This window comes from Equus asinus, chromosome 2 (genome assembly GCF_041296235.1).
Source record: "Equus asinus isolate D_3611 breed Donkey chromosome 2, EquAss-T2T_v2, whole genome shotgun sequence".
NCBI classification, from domain to species: domain Eukaryota; kingdom Metazoa; phylum Chordata; class Mammalia; order Perissodactyla; family Equidae; genus Equus; species Equus asinus.
In genome coordinates this window covers 152,830,878-152,858,514 of record NC_091791.1, presented here as the reverse complement: position 1 = coordinate 152,858,514, position 27,637 = coordinate 152,830,878, and the positions used below count along the sequence as shown (strand labels likewise).

General features: G+C 37.1%; 1 protein-coding gene across 17 annotated transcripts in view; it reads left to right on the top strand.

The window, feature by feature from the left end:
- Positions 1-27,637, top strand: part of TMEM62 (transmembrane protein 62) — a 71,887-nt gene that overhangs the window by 35,633 nt on the left and 8,617 nt on the right. For 2 of the 17 annotated variants that reach the window (XM_070502806.1, XM_070502801.1), the window contains exons 1-11: positions 3,829-4,334; positions 4,607-4,718; positions 5,832-5,969; positions 7,844-7,889; positions 12,066-12,207; positions 14,569-14,693; positions 14,841-14,963; positions 17,152-17,307; positions 19,045-19,107; positions 19,811-19,970; positions 26,507-26,620. In XM_070502806.1, coding sequence (XP_070358907.1) covers positions 4,155-4,334; positions 4,607-4,718; positions 5,832-5,969; positions 7,844-7,889; positions 12,066-12,207; positions 14,569-14,693; positions 14,841-14,963; positions 17,152-17,307; positions 19,045-19,107; positions 19,811-19,970; positions 26,507-26,620 — 1,359 coding nt within the window. In that variant the 5' untranslated portion in view covers positions 3,829-4,154. Of the gene's footprint in view, positions 1-3,828; positions 4,335-4,606; positions 4,719-5,831; positions 5,970-7,843; positions 7,890-12,065; positions 12,208-14,568; positions 14,694-14,840; positions 14,964-17,151; positions 17,308-19,044; positions 19,108-19,810; positions 19,971-26,506; positions 26,621-27,637 lie in introns of those variants that run through there. The other 15 variants (XM_044765060.2, XM_014847133.3, XM_070502807.1 and 12 more) reach the window with 12 other exon arrangements.

Genomic DNA, 27,637 nt, shown 5'->3' with positions numbered 1-27,637 from the left:
GCATCTTCTGTTGTCACTCTGGTTAAACAGGTAGTTAAGTTTGTTTCGTATTGATCTGTGATCCTATTTAGTTAAGCATCCAAACCTTTGATATCTTTAACAAACTTCCCCAAGTCAAATTCTAAAAATGAAGTCTTGGTGCTGGCCCACTGGCGCAGTGGTTAAGTTTGCTCTCTCCACTTTGGCAGCCCAGGGTTTGCCAGTTTGGATCCCGGGCGCAAACCTATGCACCACTTATCAAACCATGCTGTGGCAGGTGTCCCACATATAAATCAGAGAAAGAGGGGCACAGATGTTAGCTCAGGGCCAATCTTCCTCAGCAAAAAGAGGAGAATTGGTGGTAGATGTTAGCTCAGGGCTAATCGCCCTTGGAAAAAAAAAAATGAAGTCTTTTTGACCTGGAAGAAACTTTGGGAATTTTCCAGAGGGCTCCTGGAACATTTCAAAGTATTGTTAAACTAATTAGGCTTGTTTGGTTTGTTAAATTGCATGGGAAGCATTGTCACATAAGTGATGATAAACTTTCTTAAGTTATAGTGTATGGGTGAATGTTATTAATATGTTTCTAAAAATTGTATGAAATTTCTAAAAATCAAATAAGTCCTGGTATAATTTTATCAGTCATATTTCTATATTAAGTGTTGTACATTTCTTAAAATGTCGTATCTCACAGAAATAACCAGATGTCCTTGTCAACTGCATTGTAATCAGATCTATAAACATGTCACTTTAAGTCTTTTGTCATTTACAGACAGTTGTTTTACTCTGATGCTTTTGCAGATGTTTCATCTTTAAAGGGATTCATGGAAAGGACTCTGACATTTACTCTAGAATATAGGTTTCTGATAAACTTTCAGATCATAAAACTGAGCTGGGTAAGAAATTACAGAACTGTAACAGAGAGACTGATGGCTTCATAAAACTGCTAACAAAAGATCAAGAATTGATTACATGGATCTGAATGAACTGATGAGGATGATTATAATTTTTATGAATTTTTGTTTGAAACATTGATGATTTTTTAAACCTTTTTGTCATTTCTTCTAAGCAACCTATAATTCACAGCAATTCAGTAAATTACACCTTTGTAAGGAGAACTGAAACATTTATCTTTTTCTCCTTACCTGATCCCTCCAGAATTTGGAAACTCATACTGAGTGAGTATTCTTATTTTCATGGCAATATAGTTATTTACATAAGTTCAATAAGAATCTGTTCTCCTTATAATAGGACACAATTGGAAACATTGGTTATATTACCAAGGCTTTGACTGGAATGTCATATTTGAGAGAGACGTGCATAGACTGAGATATAACTAGACAGCTTTAAGGAACTGAGGTACTTTATGGAGCCAAGTTAAGCCCCGTGGAAAAACAGCCTGATATCTTGCTTTCAGGGTTCTCAGCAGCCTATCCAGGTGAGTAAAGAAGGTCACTTCCTGGGAGGCCGAAAAACCTCAGGATATTTTAGGCACCTCAAGAAGAGAGGAATTCATTCAAATTTATTGATATTGCAGGCAGAGTCTGATGACAAGTCCTTGGCATGTCTTTCTCAGTTTTGAGAGGCTTTCAAAGTGCAATCTGAGATTTCTTATGAAAAGTGCCAGCAAGGCAGATTTAAAAGAGCCTCTATGACCTATCACTATTCTTGCTGTATTTATGTGAACAAACAGACCAAGTTTATTGAGTCTAGAATTATTTTGCAAACAGATTAGTCTTAATTTGGCTATCTTTGGTAGAAATGAGGGTGATTTTAGAAAGAAAGATTGTTTTGATAGAAATTATACTATACACTTGTGGATATTAGATTCTGGTTCTATTAATTGTCTCTGGGGTTTTGTTTTCCACCTGTAAACTGGACTAGATCATGAATTCTTTTCGTTTCCTCAAATATTTGGTTACAATTCTCCAAACTAATGCTTTCCAATTTCTCTCCCACTTTTGAATTGGAATCTTTAAGAACTAAAGCTGCCCTTTTCTTGAAGCCCTGCAAACTGAACAACTTGATATAAACTTAAGGGAGATCATCACAATAGCCCACGTTTGACAATTTTCATGCCTATTGCTGTGTAAGCCACTCAGAATGTTATTTAAACACCTGATGACATCATCAGAGACATTTCCAAATGCAAAAGATGCTTCAACTCTGACATCTAGAAATCTTCTTGACTGGCTGCCCCCTGGGCTCAGAAACTGGTTTATAATTTGCTCCAATCACTAACTGTTGTTTTTCTTTTGTTTCCATACAAATGCCTCTTATTAAATATCTGATTTCTTGCTTACACAATATTTTGGAGCCTTTGGGAGCCCACCTGCATCACCACCTCCTGAAATGAATTTAACTGGACTGACCTATTGTCAGGACTAAGACTGCTTCAATGAGATAGAGCAATCTATTAACTTAGCTCCTGGCTTATGAAACTTCTTGTTTGAAGTTCAAAGGTGGAACTAAAGGGGAGCAAAATTTGCCACCTAAAAATGTGTCTCTTTGAGGATTATTTGGGGCTGATTTTGTTTTTTTTTTTTTGGTGAGGAAGGTTGGCCCTAAGCTAACATCTTTGCCAATCTTCCTCCTTTTGCTTGAGGAGGATTGTCACTGAGCTAACATCTGTACCAATCTTCCTCTATTTTGTGTGTGGGACACTGCCATAGCATGGCTTGATAATCGGTGTACGGGTCTGCACCCAGGATCCAAACCCATGAACCCCAGGCTGCCAAAGCAGAGCACGCAAACTTAACCACTATGCCACCAGGATGACCCAAAGGGCTGATTACTTTTAAGAACTAAACACTGAGGAAGAAACTCTGACCTTCTCCTTAATTGCCTAAAACCACATAAGATAGAAGGCCTGTTCCAGGAAGGCGCTATCACCACAGATTACTATAGTATAATATGAACTAGGCGTGGTAGATAGGGAGAAACCTAGCAACGTCCATTTGGTCAAAGTCCTCTCTGTGTCCCATTGTCTCTAGATGGCCCACCAAACATTTGTTTACCAAACATTAGCTCTTTCCATCTTCCTGTAAATTCCCTCCTTTCCTTTTGAAGGCCCAGACCCATGCTGCCTTCTCCTTAGTCCAGAATGCCTGACAGTCTTTGGAATTTTTCATGCACATGTGAACTCCCCATGCCCATGTATTAAACTTTGATTTTCTCTTGTTGGCTATTGGACCAGCCATAAGAACCAAGAGAGGAAAGGGGGGATTTCTCCCTCCCCCACACGTTCCAAAGGTACTCAAAAAGTATTTCATGAGTTGAAATTTGCAAAACTCCAATGCTGGCAACATATCTCAAGAAAATAACTCAAGGGGTTAAGAAAAGGACGCTGTTTGTAAAACGCTATTTTTATGTAAACATAAAAATGTTTACTCAGAACAGCAATCCGTTTATTCAGAATGTTTAGTCAAAACATGTTTATTCAAAAATGTTTATTCAGAACATGATAAACAATCCACAAGTTCAATAAGGGAATGGCTAGATACATTAAGGGCAGGGCCAGAATCTAATTCTTCTCTTTCGCCTGGCCCATAGAAAGTATTTAAAATTTATTAAGAGAATGGTATACCACTGTACTGGAATATTACGTAACCAAGTGCATGTGAAATCAGTTTTAGGAGAAAATAACTTTCACAAAACATACTATTACATTTATAAATAACCTATGGAAGCACGTTGTTAATAATCAGAAGGGGCCAGAGAAAAGCCACCTGTCACATTTCTACAGCAATTTAAAAGGCGTCCTCATCCATACTTTGTCATAACAACCCCGTTAAGGACGCGCGGGAAGTATTATTAACTCGGTTTGACAGGTAAGGAAGCCGACCCAGCGAGCTCAGGATTGATCGACTAAGGCGGAGTCAGGACTCCAGCCTCCGCCTCCCGGACCGGGGCTGCCTTGGCAACCGTGATTGGCGCAGGGGCTCCGGGTTTTCTTTCCTTCGCCCTCATTACACTTGCAAACCCAGCCCAGGGCGGCGGGCAGGCGGGCGGCGAGGGGGAAGTACGCGGCGAGGCGCAGGAACCGGCGGCGGCGGACGGCGCGGCGCCGTAAGGCCCGCGACCATAGAGTCCGGAAGTGCGGCCAGAGCAGCTGCCCGCGGGGCTGCAGCCAGGGCACCACTGAGGACCGCGAGGGCCGTGCCCCGGCGGGCTGGATGGCCGCGCTGCTGGCCGTCAAGGTGGTGGCGGGGCTGGCGGCTGCGGCCCTCGCGGCAGTGCTCTTGGAGCACTACGGCCTGGCCGGTCCGCCCTCGCCGTTACCCCAGCTCCGCGCCCCTCGGAGTCCGCACCCCGCGCCGGGCCCCGGATCCCGCAACATCTTCTGGGGTCTGCAGGTGATGCAGCGGTAGCCGAGTGGTGGGGGTGGGTGCACAGCTGCCACGACGCGACAAGACGCGGGCAGTTTTCGCGGGGCCTCCGCTGGTGCCTGTTAGGGCCCCACAGTCGGTCTGGGAGGCTCGATCCTTTACTGGGGTGGGGGGGGGGGGTTCCTGGATGCGCTGCATCTTTGCCTTTTCCTTCTGCCTCGAGAGAGCGCCTGGGTCGCCTGTGCCCGTGCTGCCTCTTTCTGACTCAGATATCTCTGTTTAATACCTGCTTTCGGCAGATATCCGACATTCACCTGAGCAGGTTTCGCGATCCAGGCAGAGCTGTAGACTTAGAGAAGTTCTGTTCTGAAACTATTGACATCATTCAACCAGCTCTCGTCCTAGCAACAGGTAGGGAGGATTGCCGTGCTGTCCTGTTGTTCTGTGGTCCCGATGGTAGAATGCCAGCCAGGGCTCCAGCTTTTCACCTTGGGGACATTGGGAACACTATAGCCACAGCCCCGGATGAGTCCTAGAGGCGACGGGACATTATAATTCCTTTTGCCTATGCATAACTGAGTCAAGATCCAGGCTAAAGCTAGTAAGATTTTGCCAAAGCGGTAGAAGCAAGGCTCACGATTCTCAAGTTAGTGTGTTGTCTGCTATGTATCTGTTTCTTGTTGTTGTTACAATTTGGATTTGAGAGAATTCGGAAAATCTCTTTAACCACAATCAAAAGTTCTCTTCGTTTACTAACTTTTCCATTTTCTTTACAGTATTAGTCTTATATTGTCAATTGTTTGAGGCTTCAAGTGACTTAGAGCACTTTTTCTTCATCCTTTGGTACTTCCGTTTCTTGGATTCCCTTAGAGTCTTCAAACCCCTAACCATTTGCTCCCAAACTCTGTTGGAGGAGAAGAAGCTAAAGGAGCAACTATCTTGTCTACTGGGGGATTCATCTCCCACCCACTTATTGAAACACCTCTGCTGATTCGATGAAGTATCAGTCTTCATTTTATGGACGACCTCAATTTCAAGTGTCTGTTAGTGTCCTAGAAATTTTGGTGTATTATTGTCCAGACTGCACCTTCCAGATTGCTACTTGCTGTAAAAATAATGCTTGGTCAAATCACATACCCTGATTTTGAATGTGGAAAATATGGTCATAGATATTAGGCACGCTGCCCAGATCGTTGGCATTTCTTATAAAGAGTGTTCATGTTATCAGTCTTATGATGCATTTTGTACTACTCTCTTTAAACATATAGTTTTTTGCAACCCATTTCTAATATCACTGGAGGTTAAGTAGGCACTTGCTAACCTATAAGAAACAAATAAAGCCCTTGCTGAGAAAGTCTTATTTTAGATGGCTTGCTTTGGACATAGATGGACTCCTAAGTGGTTATGCTTATACATGTTAATTACTTTTAAGTATCTTTGTTCCTTCATTGTGGATTTTTTAAAATATTTGAACCACCTGGGGTTTATTTTGCATTGTGATTTAATTCCTATGTAAATCTACAGGAGACCTGACAGATGCCAAAACAAAGCAAAACTGGGGATCCAGGCAGCATGAGGTAGAATGGCAAACTTACCAGAGTATTCTGAAGAAGACAAGGGTCATGGAGAAAACCAAGTGGCTCGATGTCAAGGGAAATCATGGTAAGAGTCAAGACTCAGATATAATTAAGACTAGATTGTTTTTTCCTTTAGGAGCCTAGATTCTCCGATTTAGATTATAAAGTTATAAAATGGGACATTGTAATATAGGTTTAGGTACAGTGAAGGCCACAACTCTGAAATACAAGTATAATATGTGATTTTAAAACTTCAGATGTCCCTGTTAGCCTTTGAGGGGAAAGTTGGTATGGGCCTTTCTTTACATGGAAGAAAAGCTGCTAGCAAAAGCTATGCAGGGGGATGATTACAAATGTATAATTTTACTAAATGAAAGAAGCCAAGCTCCTAAGTCTCCATACCGTATGATTCCATTTATATGACATTCAAGAAAAGGCAAAACTATAGACAGAACAGATTGTGGTTGCCAGGGGTTGAGGATGGGAGGAGAGGTTGACTACAAAGAAGCATCATGAGAGAATTTTGGGGGATGATGGAACTGTTCTATATCTTGATTGTGGTGGTAGATACAGGACTGTGCATTTGTCGAAATCCAAAGAACTGTACATCACAAAGATTGAATTTTGCTGTATATACATTTAAAAATCAAAATTGCAAATAAATCCCCATATGCTTGGGCAGAGAGATGGGTAATCCCTTTCTGTTTTTTAGATTCTCATTGTTGTGTTAGTAAGGAGATGAACTCTTCTCCAAAAGAGTGCTGATAGTAGGTTTGTTTGTTTTATAAATGTTGACTTTCATATTGGTTAAGTACTTCATTTGTCTGCCTCATTTGATTATTCATTGCTAATAACTACCTAGTTATATATTTTTTAAAAGCTATCATTTTAAACAGATAATCTACATAGTGAAAGGCACAGCTATTGGTTTGATCGGAAAATGCCCTTTTTATAAATAGTTCTTACAAAGCAACTAGGAATTATAAATTAAAAATAGCTTATCTGGCTTACAACTTTCTCTGGTATATTTACATTTCCCCTTTTTCCTGATCCTAATTAGTGGTACAGGTAGAATTCTTTTGCAATAAAGCAAATTGGTATATATTAAAAAAAGTTTTCCAAGCCAAGCTACTGACTTAATTCAAGTAAGAAATATCAAACAGACTCTTGTGATTAAATTATTTGGATAGTCCTTTGGAGTTCATAATAATCTGACTTGTATCGGCATAAATGCTTATGGTGTATGCTTATATATATGTTCATATATTGCATTAAGATAGGAAAGGAAACAAATTTTTATTAAGATTTAACTATAACAGACTTGTACTCTTACTTAGCAAGAGGATTACATACATGACAATATTTCTCTTGGCCTAAACTGGACTTACAGCCTATTCTCTAAGGTTATTAGAAATGTAGTGGATTCCTGAAAGTCAAAGCTGAGAATCAATTTTAGCTATTGCAACCAGGCAATCAAGCTCTGTATTTCCAGTTAAATAGTCTATGACATCCTTAACTCCTTACCATTATGTAACTCCTTTACTGAATCTTTTTTAAGATTTAAGAAAAGAGGAATTTTGGTCCTGTTCTCCAAGTGATCTGCTGTTTAGAAGCACTCAGCCTGGATCCACATATCAGGCATAAATCCAGTCCTTGCTGCCTTCCAGAATCACATGATTAAAACAGCAGTAAGAATGGTGCAATCTTATAACTTCAAATTGATTTATATTGAACAGTACATAATTCAAAGTGCTTATTATTCTCCAGTATACTAGGTACCTTAAATAAGTTTCCGGATAATCTGAATTGTATTATCAAGTTTTAAAAATTATCAATCTAATTGTTGGGATTCTACCACATAAAGTGTTATTGAAAGAACTGTCGTTTTTCTTTAGTCATTAACATGTTTGTGTTTTTCTTTTTAATATAGATGATGTTTGCTCTTTTCTTTTTGATTAGATACATTCAACATTCCAAGTCTGGAGAGTGTTGAGAATTATTACAGGTACTGTAGTGAACAAAAGACAGATCTCAATGTGTTACCTTCAATGAATGGGTGAAAACATTTTTTTTTTTTCTTTAAAGATTTTTTATTTTTCCTTTTTCTCCCCAAAGCCCCCCGGTACATAGTTGTATATTCTTCGTTGTGGGTCCTTCTAGTTGTGGCATGTGGGACGCTGCCTCAGCGTGGTTTGATGAGCAGTGCCATGTCTGCGCCCAGGATTCGAACCAACGAAACACTGGGCCGCCTGCAGCGGAGCGCGCGAACTTAACCACTCAGCCACGGGGCCAGCCCCTGAAAACATTTTTTAACAGATAAAATTTCTATGTAAAGAACCTCTGGTAATTTAGAAAAGGAGACTGTGTGTGTGTGTGTGACAGATTCAGTTTTTTTGTTTGTTTGTTTCAGGACTTTTTCTTTAATTTTCTATGTCATATACCTTAATACTTTTTGTTTGCCCAAGGTACTTTTAATATTCCACACAGACTTTTTTTTTTTTTGCCATTGATACATAGTAGAAGTCATTTATTTTTTAATTTAGATATAATAGACAGAGCATTATATAATTTCAGGTGTACACTGTAATAACTTGATGTTTTTATATATTGCAAAATGATCACCACAATAAGTCTAGTTAACATCCATCACCACACATAGTTATAAATTTTTTTTTCTTGTGATGAAACTTTTAAGATCTATTCCCTTAGCAACTACAAATATACAATACAGTATTGTTAACTGTAGTCACCATGCTGTACATCAGAAGTCATTTAGATCAGAGCTTGTCAACGAGAGTACTGTGGGTTTTAGGGTTGCTGAGATACTGCTCCTCTCAGCCTCTGGGGTGGCTGAAGAGCCTAGCTGATCACCCCTGGCTGCTTTATCTTTTCATCCCAGTGTGTCACAGAAATATTAAAATTTTCTTTATGTGCCATGAATGTGAAAAAGGCTGTGACTGTGAAAGGATCTTTGTTAGGAAACCAATTCTCTAGTTTCAGTGTGTTAGGATTCTTCTTTGGTTGTAATTTCACTTTCAGTTGCAGGGTATTCAGTAGCTTTGTTCCGCATTGTCAATCAAGTAGCAAGTATTTATTGAGAGCCCATCATTAGATAGTATCAGATATAAGAGCTAATCTTAAAAAATATGGCCTCTAACTTCAAAGAAGTCTAGTTAAGGGAGATAAAAATCGTTTAGGGAACAATTAGAAAAGAACAGGAAGGAATGGCTCATGAAATGCTGGATTATTTGGTATACATGATGATCACTCTGAGAAATCAAAAACCAGAGGTCAGCATGGGGTAGACATAGAAAAGACTTAAATATTTTTTTTGCTGAGGAAGATTCGCCTTGAGCTAACATCTGTGCCAATTTCCTCTATTTTGTATGTGGGATGCTGCCACAGGATGGCCGCTGACAAGTGGTGTAGATCCATGCCCAGGAATGGAACCCAGGCCGCCGAAGTGGAGTGTGATGATGTTAACCACTGGGCCACAGGGCTGGCCCCTAAAAATTCTTTTTAATTGAGATATAATTGATGTATAACATTATATAAGTTTAAGGTGTACAGTGTCTTCATGTGATACATTTATATATTGCAATATGATTATCACTGTAGCATTAGCTAAATCTCTATCATAAACATAATTATCATTTCTTTTTTGTCGTGAGAACTATTAAGATCTAGTTTCTTAGCAGCTTTGAAGTCTATGATACAGTATTGTTGCAGTAATTACTGTGCTGTGCATTAGATCTCTAGAACTTGTATATCTACTAGTTGCAAGTTAGAGAAGACTTTATTAAAAGAAGTGAAAATTGTGTCCAGTCTTAGAAAATGGGTAGCATTTGGAAAAGTAAGAAATTCTGAGGGGTAGATTATAGGCAAAAATTCAGAGCATTAAAAGCTAAAATGAGCTTTGGGGGCAGTAAGGAAACTGGTATCACCAGAATATAGGTTCATATTGAGGACTAGTATGACACTGGATAGGTAGCTTGGGGCCAATTTATGAAGTCTTAAGTGACAAGCATAGAAATTTAGATGTGATGAGTAATAGTTCATAATCCAGTATAGATTCCTAAGGAGACAAGTAACATAATGGAAACAGTATTTTATAAAGGGCAATCACATAACAAGAAAGAAAAAAAATAGGGATAAAAAGGAAAACAGAGGGAGAGATTGGAGTTATGCAGACCAAGTAAGAGAGTCCTGCAATAGTCCAGTCCTCATATGGAAGGGGCCTGAAATGAATAGAAGTCATACCTATCTGAACAAAGTTCATGGACATAGGGACAGTGACATCAATTTGAGGATGACAGGTCAAAAAGCATTGGTTAATTAACATTAATTTATAATTAGAGTTATCATAACTTGGGAGAGGAGGTTTTCCTTTTGTTAATATGAGACAGGAAAAGGACAGAGAGAAAAATCTTCCATTTCCTATTATCTGTATCTTTAATGGTGATTATGGGAATGGAGTTAAGGAACATTTTCAAAGAAGAATTAACAGGACATAGGGTCTGACTGGTTATTGAGAAAGTAAAGTTATTAGTCACTTTAAAGTTTCATATTTTTATATTTTTGTTTCTAACCACCTAAATTTTATCTGAATTTAATAAATGGCATTTTTCTAGAGATCAGACATTACAGAAATATCAACCTGTAGGAAGAAACTCTTAAAGTTAAATCTTGATCTTAAGAATACCAAAATCCTGGGGCTGGCCCTGTGGCTGAGTGGTTAAGTTTGCACACTCTGCTTTGGTGGCCCAGGGTTCACCAATTCAGATCCTGGGAGTGGACTTACACACTTCACATCAAGCCATGCTGTGGCGGTGTCCCACATAGAAGAACTAGAGGGACCTACAACTAGGATATACAACTGTGTACTGGGGCTTTGGGGAGAAAAAAAGAGGAAGATTGGCAACAGCTGTTAGCTCAGGGCCAATCTTCCTTAACAAAAAAACCCCCAAAAAACAAAGCAAAAAAACCCATAAGAAAAAAAAGAATGCCAAAATCCAGAATTCAAGAAATGTTATTAACTATTGTATATTTTAACCTTTGCTTTCAAATAGTTGGATTTATTTTTAAATAGCTGAATTTTAATGTGTCAAAAATGTACAAAAGTGAGCAACATTTGAGATGATAAATTCTGAAGAATAACTCTGAAATTAAGCAGGACAAATATAAAAATTTTAATGAGGAAAAAACCTGAAATAGAAATTTTAACAATACCAAGAAGAGAGACAGTGGAACGAATTGACTATTAATTGTAATATCTATGATATATTTATTTTAGGATTTATTTGATGGCTGTTGTGTCTTAAATATAGCTCCCTGATGGCACACTGTTTCAGAAGTTTATTTGTGTTTTTTCATTTATGCTCTTAGGTAAAACATCACATGAGACACTTAGATATTTTCTTATAATGTTCTGATACTTGAATAATATGGGTATGCCCCCAATATAATCTGTACCTTTCTTCACATTTATTCAACAAGTAGTTAATGAGTGCCCTCTCTGTGTACTATGCTACCCGTCCTTTCTCTCTGCTCTTCACCCTCCAACTTTATGGACCCCTGAACACCGTTGATACTTAAGGTGGTGAGGACTTTCATCAGTGGGTGTTGACCTGTGTATGTTATCAACATATTTTTAGGAACTGAGAAAGATTTACTGACCTCGACCTAACTTGAACGTTTTTCTCCTGGCTCGATGACTTCATCTTTGCCAGGCTTTATTGTGAGTTAAGCCTCTATAGTCCTGTTTCAAGAAGTAAACACCTTTTGTATCTCACTACACCAAGAATTCTGCTGGAGACTTAGTAGGTCCTCACTAAAGTTTTTAATGATCGATAAGTACCATTTCACCGGCTTCTGACTGACCTCTTTTTAAGTGTTTATTGGACTGCCTAAAACAATGCCTGCTTCTCTGCTTTGCGTGGTGACCTTGTGTTTGGTTACTAATGAATTAGTTTGTCTGAGCCTTCAGAGACAGTGGGAGAAAAGTCTTTAAAATTTCTTTTAATCGTTTATCCATTCTAGATCTAGTTTATTGTATTTCTCTGTCAGATTAGGAAACCTCCTTTTCAAAGGGCGGCAAAATATAGTGTGATATTACGGAAAGAATTTAAACTCATTCTGTCCTATTACGGTTGCACTAAAACTTTCCTGTCTTATTTTTTAGGAAATATTCTGCCGTATGTAGGGATGGCTCTTTCCATTATGTCCACAGTACTCCGTTTGGCAACTATTCTTTCATTGCTTTGGATGCCAGTCAAACTCCAGGGCCTAAGAGACCCTATAATTTCTTTGGAATTCTAGATGAGGTACCGTAAAAACTCACTTCCCTTTGTAGCTAACCTGTATTATTTTTTCTTGGATACATGTGGCTCACTTAAAGTTATTCTAGGTAAAGTTCTTATCTAGAAATGCTTGAGAAAAAGTTTACTGTGGTTACAGTTATGGCTAGAAGAAATTACTGGCTACTTTAGCACTATTATTGTTCTTCCTGTTCTTGTCCCAAAAATCTGGGAAAGAAGTACCTCACATTTGATATTTAAATGTTAATTAAATATGTACTAAGTGCAGCATGCCAGAGCATACAGCTTTGTATACTCTATGGTATATTCCTAACTCTCCACAGTTGCCATTTCTAACTAATGGTCTGTGTGTATGTATATGTATATTATTTTTTTTTAAGAGAAGGGCAACCACTGAAGTAAATAAGTTTCTTTTAAAGTATTTTTTGTAAGCTGGGGAAAAGTGTTGTTGGATTAAAACTGTCTAGAAAGTCACATCTGAGAACCTCTCATTATTTCTTGGAACAACAAGTCTCAACTCATTAATGAGCTCATGCCCATATGCACGATATATGTGCGCATATATAGGAATACAGAAGCGATAAGATGAAGTCCCTAGCCTCTTAGAATATTTAATCTAGTGGTGGGGCATAAAACCAGTACAGAAATAACTATAATAAAAGGCAGAATTTGCTAAGTGCTGAAAGAGATTCAAAGTGATTTGAGGGTTCAGAGGAATCAAGGAAACAGAATATTGTCAAATTCATTGTATTATATTAGGCATTTTATTTCATGGAGATATATTTTGTTTCCTATCTACCAAGTGTCTTTAGATAGAGTTGATTAACTTATTATTTTAAAGCCTGCTGCATAGAATAATGTTTTTTAAGGTATGCTTCAAGGATCATCTGCATGAAAGTCAGCTGGGGTCTTGTAAAATGCAGATTCCCAGGCTTTACCCTTGCCTTACCAAATTAGAAACCCTGACGATAGGGCCCAGGAATTCATTGCTATAAGTACTTTACAGATAATATTAATGTATATGTGTATATGTACAAATTATTATTATTTTTAAGATTGGCACCTGAGCTAACAACTGATGCCAGTCTTTTTTTTTATTCTTCTCCCCAAAGCACCCCAGTACATAGTTGTAACTTCTAGTTGTGAGTGCCTCTGGTTGTCCTTTGTGGGGCACCGCCTCAGCATGGTTTGATGAGCGGTGCCATGTCCATGCCCAGGATCCAAACTGGTGAAACCCTGGACAACTGAAGTGGAGCACGTGAACTTAACCACTCGGCCGCAGGGCTGGCCCCTGTACAAATTATTTTTGAAGTCAACTTTATGAGGGATGATTTACATACAATAAAATGCACTCATTTTAAATATTTGAAGAGTTTTGACAAATGTATATACTGGTATAACTGTCACCACCATCAAGACAGAGCATTTCCATCACCCCAGACTGTTCTCTTGTGCAGTCAGTCTTCACCTTAAGTTCCAGGAATCCACTGACTGGTTTTCTATCAGTACAGATTAGTTTTGTTTGTTCTGGAATTTTTTTTTCTTGAGGAAGATTGGCCCTGAGCTAACATCTGTGCTCATGTTCGTCTGCTTTATATGTGGGGTGCTGCCACAGCATGGCTTGATAAGGGGTGTGTAGGTCTGCACCCGGGATCCAAACTGGTGAACCCCAGGCTGCTGAAGCAGAGCTCATGAACTTAACCACTGCACCACCAGGCCAGCCCCATGTCCTGGAATTTTTTATAAGGGAAATGACACAGTATGCACTCTTGTGTCTGGTTTCTTTTGCTCAGTATAATGTTTCTGAGATTCATCCATATTTTTGTGTGTATCAGTAGTTCTTTTTTTATTGCTGAGTAGTATTCCATTGTATGGATATACTGCACTTGATTGATAGTTTCTAGTTTTTGGCAATTATGAGTAGAGGTGTTAGGAACATTCAGGTACAAGGCTTTCCGTGGACATACATATATCTTCTTTTAGAAGTTTAGTTTCAAGATCCTCTTTATTAATTGTGATGTAGTGTACTAGGCTGAAAATATTAGTGGTTCTTTATTTCTATAAAGAAATTGATAAAGAAATTTATATAATTTAAAGATTATTTTTTATTTCTCAGTTTACTTATCTCTCAAATGGAATAATACTTGCCCTGCTTAGCACAGGAGTTATTTTTAGGATCAAATGGATTATAATGCATGTGAAACAGTTTGAAACTTACAGAGGTCCATACAGGTCATTAATTAGTAGAGTTTAAGCCCTAGACATAATATACTTATTATAAAATTTCAAAGGAGTTGTTTAATTTGTTGACATTAGATTTCAGCCTGAGCTCTAATTAAAGCTCTTTCTCTTTTTCTTCCATTTCAGAAACGGATAGAGGAGCTTGAATTACTGGCCAAGGAAAGTAGTCGGAGCAACCACAGTATTTGGTTTGGACACTTTACAACGTCCACTATCCTTTCTCCATCACCGGGAATTCGATCAATAATGAGGTGAGGCAGCCTTCCAAAATCAAAATAAATTGTGTTTAATTCTTTTATGTTGTTCTACCCATCTTGCTTTCCTGAAGAGACAGTTCCATTAGTTTGGCCTCACAAGTTACCTTTGTTCATTTATTCCATTTATTTTTCATTGGTTAGTTCGGCTACAGCTTATTTGTGTGGGCACCTCCATACGCTTGGTGGACTGATGCCTGTTTTGCACACTCGTCACTTCCAGGGCACTTTGGAACTTGAGTTGGGAGACTGGAAGGATAACAGAAGGTAAGGAACTACCCTAAAAAATAAAACGTATACGTGTAAGTTTTGCTAACGCAGTGATAGTTTTCTTATTGCTATCATGGGTGATAAGTTAAGAAAAAACATGTGATGTCTCTGTATTTTTAAAGTAATATATGTATCTGGCAGTCTTTCTCATTATGCAAAAACCTTGTTGCAACAGTTATGTTTGCCATCACTATGTTATGTTGAATTTTCAAGATGCATCCCTGAGGAAATAATTCTCAAACTCTAGTGTGCACAAGAATTATGGAGGAGCTTATTAAAAATAAAAATTTCCAGGCCCTAGCTCTAGAGATTTTGATTGTGTTGGTCTGGGTTAGAAGACAAGAAACTACATTTTTTAAAAAGCTCACCAGGTGCTCTATGGACCACACTTTGAGAAATATTAGGAGAAATGTGTCATTTTTTCTCCTGAATTTTATATCTACCTTTCTAGTTACTGCTACAAGATGTTAGTGATTTAAGTTCTTCAATTAGATGATAGTTGGTTTTTTTAAAGTTAAAGTCTTTTAAGAGAAAACATAACATATTTATGAAAAACATACACTATAGTAAAATAGAAATATATTGAGAAGAACTTAATATATATTTTGAGAGTAACTAAGTGCAGTATAAGTATAGGTATCATCTCATTATGTATATTTTTTTGAGAATAACTAAGTGAAAGAGTTTGTCTAGATGAGTATCATCTCATTGTTTATTATCAATTGCTGTTTAATTTATTCAAACCCAGTCTCTGAAGATATCAACAATAAATATTTGTTTAGCTGAACATGTTGTCTTTCTATTTTTAATGACTTTGATTAATTAAAAAACAGCTTTCCATCTTGGAAGGTACTTACTCATTTCAGTTGGCTTTTCTAGAAACTGTATAAGAACTACGCTTGAAGCCTGTAATTAGTTGGCAACTGTAATTACTTTGAGTTAAGACCTGTCCATCATGACTGTGAGGCTGTGGGCTGGGCTGGGATTGCCTTTTACCAGATAGTCTTCATAAACTTTGATCAGCTTCTTATAAATGCTACAGTTACAAATTAAGTGATGTAAATTATGAAACCATTTCCTTTCTTTCTCTTCTGCCTGCTGTTCTGTGTTCCAACTCTGGGGTTTTATCTGGAGTTTTACTGAAAGGACCTAACATTTACCTGCCCTTAGAAACATTTAAGTTTTATTAGTACAATAGAAGCGTTTTTAAAAATAGTCTACTAGTAATATTAGGCTAGGCTTTATTGTGGATGCAAATAAATCTAGAAATATCAGTGGCTTAACCGAACAGATGTTTATTTTTCATTTATAAGTCAGGGCAACTCTTTTCCAGAAGACGACTCAAGGATTCAGACTTCCTCCACTATTTCAACACCTCAATTCCAGGGCAGGGAAGAGAGCTCAAACTCACACTCACTCTTAACTACCCTGGACCAGAAGTGTGATACATGTCACTTCTGTTCACAGCCCATTGGCCAGAACTAGTCACATGGTCCCTGCCTAATACCAGGGAGACTGGGAAAAGCAGGGGAGCATGTGGAATGTTTGGTGAGCACTATTGTTTCTCCCATAGTTCATCATTTCTTCTCTCAGTTCTAAAAGTTAGGAAATACAAAACTTTGGTTACTCTTTAAAGAATAGTTATACCTTTCATCGTGCATTTAGAAAATCAAAGCAACTTAACTTTCGTTAATTTCTTTGAAATTATAGAAATAAAGGTTTAAAAGAAGAATGAAAGGTTTCTAATAGTGTTCATTTTAATATTATGTAGCAGAATGAAAGGTTTCTAATTGTGTCCATTTTAATATTATGTAGCATTGTTGATGGGAATGAAGAATGTCAGGTGTTAGGCTTATGATGAATGTCTTAGGTTTAAAATAGTCTTAAAGTATAGAAATCAAATTCAACAAGGATTTATTTAAAAATTAAAGAGTGCCTGCTATGTAGCAGGCATTGTTCAAGGGCACAGTTAAGTTCATCGCTTCAATCAGATCTCAGTTGTGAAAAATGTGAAGTGTGAAGTGATGGGGTAAGGGAAGAAAGAGAGACGATATTATTTACTCTGCATTCAAACTCATGATCTCAGAACGTAGGCTTTTCTATTTTTACATTTGTACTGATATAACCTTCATGCCCTCTTATAATATCAAGTGGCTAAATTACCGTATTGTCCTCTGGTCTCTAGGTACCGGCTCTTCTCTTTTGATCATGACCTCTTTAGCTTTGCAGATTTGATCTTTGGCGAGTGGCCTGTGGTTCTTATCACCAATCCTAAGTCACTCCTCTATAGTTGTGCTAACCATGAACCACTAGAAAGACTCCTTCACTCAACACACATCAGGTATGTAGTAATTGTTCAGAATTTACCTTCAATGGGATGTTGATGGAGATTAAGTCATTGTGACTACATTCCCATGTGAAAGCTATGAGATGCCCCACTTTAGTTTTCTCAACAATCTAAATATCATATAAAGATAAATTGCTTACTGTTTCATTCCCATTCAGTTAAAAAATGTGTAATTTTTTTAAGTGGCTGAAATTTTAAAAACCGTCCAGAAATTCATACTCCTACCATTACTATTTTTGTGTATTTTATTCCGGCCTTTTTATTTGCATGTTTTTACATTGCTATAGTCAAAATATATGTAATTCTTTGGTATCCTACTTTTAAAAATTCATATTATATATCAGAAATATTTTTTTCATTTTGCTATATAGCCTTCCAAAAAAGCAAAAGCTATATAACCCTTATGGAATTGAAAATTCAGTTGGGATGTGAATTTAACAATGTGAATTAGAGAGAGTTACAACCTTTTTCAAACATAAGGGCACCCTTTTTTAATATATATGCTCTTTTAAATTTTATTTATTTATTTATTTATTTAATTATTTATTTCATGAGGAAGATTGGCCCTGAGCTAACATCTGTTGTCAATCTTCCTCTTTTTGCTTGAGGAAAATTGTCACTGAACTAACATCTGTGCCAGTCTTCCTCTATTTTATGTGAGATGCCACCACAGCCTGACTTGAGGAGCGGTGCTAGGTCCGTGCCCAGGATCCAAACCTGTAAACCCCAGGCTGCTGAAGCTAAGCGTGCAAAATTAACCAGTATGCCACTGGGCTGGCCCCTATACTGTTAAATTTTATTTTGAAAAGTAATACAACATACCTTTCATTTCTGAGTTTTCCTTCTCAGGCATTCTCTTTTAGGTGTGTTTTTACATAGTATAATCATAGAGCACAGTCTTCTAATTCCTACTTTTTTCCTCTCAACAGAGAGAATGTACCACATTTTAACCATTTTCCTATCTTATTGGTGAACTTGTAGATTTTTTTCTCATTTGGGGATGAGCATCTGATGCATATAGAGTCTTCTTTCATTTGAATAATTTCTTTAGATAGAGTTTTAGAAGTGGGATTCTACATGAAAGTGTTTGAATTCCTTAATGACAATTGATGAAGATTGCCCAATTACTTTTTTCTTGTAACTACAATCACTATCTTTTTTAAAAAATTGCAGTAAAATATAGATAACGTAAAATTTATCATTTTAACTATTTTTAGGTGTGCAGTTCAGTGGCATTAATACTGTGCAACCATCACCACCATCCATCACCAAAACTTCTTTCATCTTCCAAAACTGAAATCTGTACCCATTCAACAATAACTCCCGATTCCCCACTCTCCCTGGCACCTGGCGACCGCCGTTTTACTGTCTGTCTATATGAATTTGACTACTCTAGACATCTCATATAAGGGGAATCATACAGTATTTGTCCTTTTGTGACTGGCTTCTTTCATTTTGCATCATGTCCTCAAGGTTCATCCATGTTGTATATGTCAGAATTTCGTTCCTTTTTAAGGCTGAATAACATCCCATTGTATGTATATGCCATATTTTGTTTATCCAATTCATCTGTCAATAGACACTTTTGCTTCCACCTTTTAGCTACTGTGAATAATGCACATGGGTGTACAAATATCTGTTCAAATCCCTGCTTTCAATTCTTTTGGGTATATATATATATAGAAGTGGAATTTCTGGATCATACGGTAATTCTATGTTTAATTTTTTGAGGAACCGCCATACTGTTTTCCATACTGGCTTCACCATTTTACATTCCCACCAGCAGTGCACAAGGTACCCAATTACTTTCTAAAACAGATACTAATTTATATTACCAAGCAATATGAGTGCCAGTTTCATAGCACTTTTATCATTATTGGATATTTATACTTTTAAAAAGATTTACTAATTAATCTGGAAAAAATGGTACCAAGCTGTTTTAATTTATTTTTTTGATCACTAGTGAACTGGAACCTACATCTCTCAGTCAGGTTTTTTGATAGGAGCTGGAGATCAGATTTAGACGTTATATTCTCTGAAAGGGTCGTAGCTTTAGCTCTGTTTGTGACATTGCTTCATTGGGCAGATACGTTGGGAACCAAATAAATAGACGGTAGGGTTGACATTAGGTTAACAAAGTGAGATGTCTGACCTATATTCTTTTCCTATGAGAAAAACCAGGACTTCAGGAGTTTCTTAAGAAAGAACTTTGGATCTAATCCAGCTGGATTTGTCAAAAGAAAATTGATTTTCCTTTCTAAAAAATAAAAGAATAGTTTCTAATTTCTCACCAATTCGCATTTGCTGAATTATACAATTCCAAAAGCCACCCTTCAGAAAGAATCCAGATCATATGAATAGTGGTCATATGAACAGTTGTACAATGTGATGCTTCTGCCTATACTCATATCTTTTTAGGTTACAGTAGGGTTGTTCTCCTTTATAAAAACAATGACAAATACCTAAAACCATGCATTTATGTATGCTCTCATTTTAGAGTCTTGGCCTTTTCCTTATCCTCCATTACTTCTGTCACAGTTAAGATTGATGGAGTTCATTTAGGGCAAGCTATTCATTTGTCTGGTCCTATTTTCATACTGAAGTGGAACCCAAGAAACTATAGTAATAAGACACATAACATAGAAGTAACCGTCCAGGTAAGTTAGTAATTTTCAACTTGCTATATAAATGATTAGGCTGTAACCACATTGAAATCTGATTTGGGTTCTTTTTCTTTTCAATCAATTGATAAAACTGAAACTAAGTTAATAAAAACTGAATACACTGGATTTAGTATATTCTGAAAATGGGCACTCAGGAGTAATTCTACTATTAGAGTAAAAATTGGGCAGAGGAGAAGAGTGTACAACTACTGGCCACAGTCCCCGCTTTCTTAACCCCAGGGGATCAGTCTTTTGTTTTCTTCCAACTTTGGCCTTTTAATAATGGGAACAAATTCCCCAATATACCCAAAGATAATAGAATAAGTCAGAAAACATATATTTATATATCCATGTCTTCGATTACTGTCTCCAAGTAGAGGAAAATTGTGTCACTATTTTGAAAGCTCTAGGATAGAGAATTTTCAAGGCATCAAAGGATTTTTTTATTTGGGGAGTATGCATTGACAGCACATCAGTGACAGCCTGCCTGTCCTTATTCTGATTCAGCTTTTGGGGCATTTAATTCACTAGCACCTGCCAGAGTAGAAGTTGATCGTCATTACCAAAATAGAGCAGTTTCTCAACATTATGAAACTCTTTAGGGGATAAAGTGTGCTCAAAAATAAGTTTCTGAAAAAGAAATCTGTCAATTTCTACAACTTTATGATTTGATGAGAGTTTTTAACTGTTTAATCTTCCAACGTTAAGTCTTAGTTTGAAGATTACCAAGTGATCCTTCAGAAAACGCATGTAATTATTTTCATTAACTTTTGTGTGTGTGTGTCACAGAGAAGGACTTTTAGCAGGAAAGAGCTATTTACTGAGCTCCTTCTAAGGAGATGCTAGACACTTAGAATTTTTTTACTTAATCCATATAACAATCCTATAGTGGTAGTTTTATCCCCACTTCATAGTTGAGGAAACAAGAGAAGGCACTTTGCAATGCCACCCATCTCTGACAAGTTCTGCCTAGGAGGAAGAAGAAACTCAGGGAGGATGTGGAAGGAGGAGGGCTGGGATGAACTCTTAAGGTCTTTCATAGTAGAAGTTGGATCATTTTACAAAGACTTCAAGGTATAGGGGCACCTAGAATAAATTATCCCCTAGCTTTACAGTCATGGTGAAGAAGTGGGAGCAATCATAGGAGACCTGCTCACTAGAGGAATGGGAACTCTCAAATCCTTGGATTGCTTCAGTACCCCAGCTTCTGGAGTTTTATGAGGAAGAAACCTCACATTCCTTGAAACACTTCTGGCCGCTTAGTTGAATCTTTAGTAAAAATGTGAAATCACATGTACTTTTTATATGTTTAACATTTCTTACAACATTGCTCAGGTATAATTTTCATCCAAAAAGCTCTACATATTTAAAGAGCACAATTTGATGAGTTCTGACATACATATACATCCTTGAAACCGTTACTGCGATCAGTACGATACATCACCCTCAAAAGTTTTGTGCCCTTTTGCAGCTGCCTTCCTTCTACTCTCATTGCCAGGCAACCACTGATCTGTTTTCTGTCTATATGTATAACTTTAAAAAATTAGGCTACTGAGTATTGAATAGGGAACCTGGTCCCCTCATTCATCAGTGGAAAAGTTCTGTCCTCTTAAATATAGTACGCTATAGATAAGTCTGATTTGAAACTCAGAAACTGTGAGAGCAGACATCAATTTATTATCCTTTACCTACTCACTATGTTTATCGAATTTCTATAAGTTCCTGGCAGCCTAGGAGCAACTAGACCTTTAGATCAATTCTCAGTGTGGTTCCTGAACTAGCAGCATCAACATCACATGGGAACTTGTTAGAAATGCACATTCTCAGGTTCCATCCCAAACCTGTGAATCAGACACTCTGGAGATAGGGGACCCAGCAGTCTGTTTTAACAGTCCCTTCCGGTGATTCCAGCGTGCACTAAAGTTTGAGAACCAGTACTTTAGCTTATTTTGCTTACTTTGCCAATTTAAAGACTCTAGAAATCTCTGTATCTCAAAATTAAAGAAAATCTCTACTTTAAAATGATGGGAAATTTTTTAAAAAATGGAAGAGAGAATACCATAATGGATTCCCATGTATCCATCAGCCATCTTCACAGTTATCAACTCAAGACCCATCTTGTTTCATCTGTACCCCATCCACTTCTCTCCTCCCTGCACCGTGATGTCATTTCATCTGTAAATATGTCAGTATGAATCACTAAAAGATGAGGACTATTTTTTTAATTGAGGTCATAATAGTTTATAACATTGTGAAATTTTAGTTGTACATTATTTGTCAGTCACCATATAAATGTGCCCCTTCACCCCGTGTGCCCACCTCCCAACCCCCTTCCTCTCTAACAACCACTAAATCTGTTCTCTTTGTCCATGTGTTAGTTTATCTTCCACGTATGAGTGAAATCGTACAGTGTGTATCTTTGTCTGGCTTTTTTCGCTTAAGGTAATACCCTGAAGTTCCATCCGTGTTGTTGTGAATGGGATGATTTTGTCTTTTTTTTATGGCTGAGTAGTATTCCATTGTGTATGTGTGTGTGTGTTTGTGTGTATATATATATATATATATATATATACACTCCACATCTTGTTTATCCAATCATCAGTTGATGGGCACTTGGGTTGCTTCCACATCTTGGCTATAGAGAATAATGCTGCAGTGAACATAGGGGTGCATAAGTCTCTTTGAATTACTGATTTCAAGTTCTTTGGATAAATACCCAGTAGTGGGATAGCTGGGTCCTATGGTATTTCTATTTTTAATTTTTTGAGAAATCTCCATACTGTTTTCCATGGTGGCTGTACCAGTTTGCATTCCCACCAGCAGTGTATGAGGGTTCCCTTTTCTCCACATCCTCTCCAACATTTGTAGTTGTTTGTCTTGGTGATTATAGCCATTCTAACAGATGTAAGGTGATATCTTAGTGTAGTTTTGATTTGCATTTCCCTGATGATTAGTGATGTTGAACATCTTTTCATGTGCTTATTGGCCATCTGTATATCTTCTTTGGAAAAATGTCTGTTCATATCTTCTGCCCATTTTTTTTTTAAAGATTTTATTTTTTCCTTTTTCTCCCCAAAGCCCCGCGGTACATAGTTGTATATTTTTAGTTGTGGGTCCTTCTAGTTGTGGCATGTGGGATGCTGCCTTAGCATGGCCTGATGAGCAGTGCCATGTCCGCGCCCAGGATCTGAACTGGCTAAACCCTGGGCCGCCGAAGTGGAGCACGCGAACTTAACCACTTGGCCACAGGGCTGGCCCCTTCTGCCCATTTTTTGATTGGGTTTTTTGTTGTTGTTGAGTTGTGTGAGTTCTTTATATATTTTGGAGATTAACCCCTTGTTGAATATATGATTTGTAAATATTTTCTCTCAGTTGGTGGGTTGTCTTTTCATTTTGTTCCTGGTTTCCTTTGCCTTGCAGAAGCTCTTTAATCTGATGAAGCCCCACTTGTTTATGTTTTCTTTTGTCTCCCTTGTTCAAGTAGACGTGGTATTCAAAAAGATTGTTTTAAGACCGCTGTCAAAAAGTGTACTGCCTGTATTTTCTTCTAGGAGTTTTATGGTTTCAGGTCTTACCTGCAAGTCTTTGATCCATTTTGAGTTAATTTTTGTGTATGGCAAAAGATAATGGTCTACTTTCATTCTTTTGCATGTAGCTGTCCAGTTTTCCCAATACCATTTACTGAAGAGACTTTCTTTTCTCCATTGTATGTTCTTAGCTCCTTTGTCAAAGATTAGCTGTCTTATAGATGTGTGGTTTTATTTCTGGGGTTTCGATTCTGTTCCATTGATCTGTGTGTCTGTTTTTGTGCCAGTACCATGCTGTTTTGATTCCTATGGCTTTGTAGTATATTTTGAATTCAGGGATTGTGATGCCTCCAGCTTTGTTCTTGTTTCTCAGGATTGCTTTACCTATTCAGGGTCTTTGGTGGCCGGTATGAATTTTAGGATTCTTTGTTCTGTTTCTGTAAAGAATGTCACTGGGATTCTGATTGAGATTGTAGTGAATCTGTAGATTGCTTTAGGTAATATGGACATTTTAACTATATTTATTCTTCCAGTCTATGTGCATGGAATCTCTTTCCATTTCTTTTTGTCATCATTGATTTCTTCAATAATGTCTTGTAGTTTTCATCGTATAGGTCTTTCACCTCTTTGGTTAAATTTATTCCTAGATATTTTATTCTTTTTGTTGCAACTGTAAATGGAATTTTATTCTTGAGTTCTCTTTCTTTTTTTTCCTAAAGATTTTATTTTTTTCCTTTTTCTCTCCAAAGCCCCCCAGTACATAGTTGTGTATTTTTAGTTGTGGGCCCTTAGTTGTGGCATGTGGGACACCACCTCAGCATGGCCTGGTGAGTGGTGCCATGTCCTTGCCAGGATTTGAACTGGCAAAACCCCAGGCCACCAAAGCAGAGCGCGCGAACTTAACCACTCAGCCACGGGGCTGGCCCCTTGAGTTCTCTTTCTGTTAGTTTGTTATCAGAGTATAGAAATGCAACTGATTTTTGTAAGTTGATTTTGTACCCTGCAACTTTGCTGTAGTTGTTGATTATTTCTAATAGTTTTCCGATGGATTCTTTAGGATTTTCTCTATATAAAATCATGTCATCTGCAAACAGTGACAGTTTCTCTTCTTCATTGCCTATTTGGACTCCTTTTATTTCTTTTTCCTGCCTAATTGCTCTGACCAAAACCTCCAGTACTATTTTGAATAAGAGTGGTGAAAGTGGGCACCCATGTCTTATTCCTATTCTCAGAGGGATGGCTTTCAGTTTTTCCCCATTGAGTGTGATGTTGGCTGTGGGTTTGTCATATATGGTCTTTATTATGTTGAGGTACTTTGATAAGGACTATTTTTTAAAATGTAACCATATCATAACTAAAAAATTAACTGTAATTCCTTACTGTCAAACTATCCAGCTAGTGTTCAGTTTTCCCAGTCTGTCAGATCTAATGTCAGTAGATATATTGCATTTGGTTGGTTCAGATCAGAATCCAAACAAGGGTCAAATATTGCATTTAGCTGATTTATCTCTTCAGTCTCTTCATCTGTAGGTTCCTTCTCCCCTCCCTTTTCTTTTTCCTTGCAATTTATTTGCTTTGGAAACTGAATCTTTTATCCTGTGGAGTTTTCCGTATTCTGGACTTTTGCTGTTTATATACATGTGGTTTCATTTAGCATGTTTCTCCCCCCTCTAGTTTCTGTAACTGGTCGTTAGATTTAGAGGTTTGATCAGATTTGAGTCTGTTTGTTTTTTGGCAAGAATATGTCATTTGGTGTTTTATACTTTTATCAGAAGCCTATAAATCTGGCTTTCTCCCTTTTAGTCATGTTAAGATTGATCACTGTATTCAAGTATTGTTAACCTTACCCAGTGGTGTGCTGGTATTTAACAACCAGCGTGGGGCAAGTTTGAAGTGGGGGACTCTGATTTGTAGCATTTCCCTGATTTATACCAATTTCTATAGTATAAATATTCCTACCGAAGCTGGTTTTAAGCTACCAACATAACGTCAACAAAATTTCTGAAAATTTAACACTTGGACTTTGTGAGCCAATCAAGCTAGCTCCAGTACACTGCTGGCTTCTCTCTCCGTTCGTTGTGAAGTACCCTATCAGCTTTCACCAGAGGATCTCTAGCAGCTCTTGGTGATCTTTGCCTAGATCCATTATTGCATTAGAGATATAAAATGGTGATATTTAAATTGCCACTCCTTACTATAGAAATATAATTAGAATAGTCCTATAAAGGAAAAATTTCCCTCATCTATTTGGTACCCAGATATAGAGTTCATACAGGAAAGGCAGGATAAGTTCGTAATTCTCCCCCCACCCTCCCCTTTTCTAAAACCAATTTTCAGAATAAAGAGTTGCTTTTCTAGCATTTGTCAAAGGTAACCAAATGAGTCTTTTATTTTTAGTATCATTATGAATTCAAAGTTTTAAAAAAACCGTATTTGATATGTTTCAATCCATTGCACTTATTCTTTTTGATGCTCAAATTGTTTAATCTTTGGCTAGTGGGGCCTCTCCAAGTTGGCCACTAAGTCCTTTGATACAATCCCTGTAGTCTTTGTTAGTTTCCTTCCTTTCTGATATGACAAGATATTCCAAGCTGTTCTCGTGCATTTCTCACTCAAGAACTGGAATCAGCCTTTTCTCTAAAGAGCACTAGTTCCTTGTAGTGAGAAATGGTATTTTGAGACAATCTGGACACTATCCCAGCTAGCCCATTGCTATTGGGTTTGTTATTTCTAGGCCTTTTCAGTGAACATAGGGAAATTCCGATTTTTTTTTTTTAAGAGAAAATATATTGTGAGTACATGCTGGTATTTGCAATTCAAATCTAGAATTACAGGGTTTAAAAGAAGTTCTGTTTTAAGTGCTTATAGGAAGAATCAAAAGTAAGTGAAAAAAATTAGCTATTCAGAGATAACTGACAAAAAAGTTGTTGGAAACTTAATCTTGGGACATTATACATATTGAAACGTGCATGAGAAGTACTTCTCTGCTATGCTTATAACTAGGATTCTGCTGGAAGAAGTAAGACTGTTCAGCACGTATTTTCTCTTCAAGAGGATATTCATCTCAGATTTGATCCCCTGGCATCATTTATTCTCCTTACTGACCACTACATCGTGGTGAGTAAATTCAACTAAATGTTATTTGTGTTTTTACTGGATTTGATAGGTCCAAAGTCATAAATAATATAATCCTGTGATGAGAAAGCTGAACTTTATACAATTAAAAGTTTAGTTATTTGTCTAGAAGAATAAAATGCTTTTAAGTTGATTTGAATTGAAAGAAGCAGAGAAAATGAACAAGTAATACCTGCTTCAGGACCTGGTTCTAATGCCGTAAAACCAGGATAACTAAGGGAGTTACAGGCACTCTGCTAAGTTGGATTAAAGATCTTTTAAAGATAATATTTTTTCCTACATAAATGATATATGCTTAATGGAGAAAACTTGGAAAATTTAGAAATAGATGCGTGAAATCAGCCCCACATCATTCTTTTATCACACTACCCATTATAACCATTGTATTTGTTTTTATGATACTCTGTATTTTTCCCTCATATACATTTGTGTATGAGTTTAATATAAAATGGTAATAATATACTTTTCATTCTTTTTTGTTCTCTGATTTTTTTCCACTGAGGAATTTGTTTTGACTATTTTCTCAAATAAATTTGTATTATTTTATATCATGATGTTTATTGGCTGCATTATATTGTTGTAGGTACACCTTAATTTATTTAACCACTTCCCTATTGTTAGACATTTGTTTCTAATTTTCCCTCTACTGTATAAATACTGCTTGCAACTAAATTTTTGCATATATTAGTTTTTTGAGATAAATTCCTAGAAGTGAATTGGTGCATTAAAGAGTGGACACACTATTCTATTTACTTAACTTATTTATTATATAATTACACATTATTTATTGTTTATTATATTGTTTTTGTCTGTCCTCCCTCATTAAAATATAAGCCCCATGAGGGCAGAGATCTTTGTTTGGTATACCTAACAGAAAACCCTCACTAAGTATTTCTTGAATGAATAAAGGGGTATTTTTTTTTTTCAGTTTTTAATATACACTGTCAAATTGTCTTCCAGAAAAGCTGTGGCAATTTATATTCTATTTCCCTTAGATCT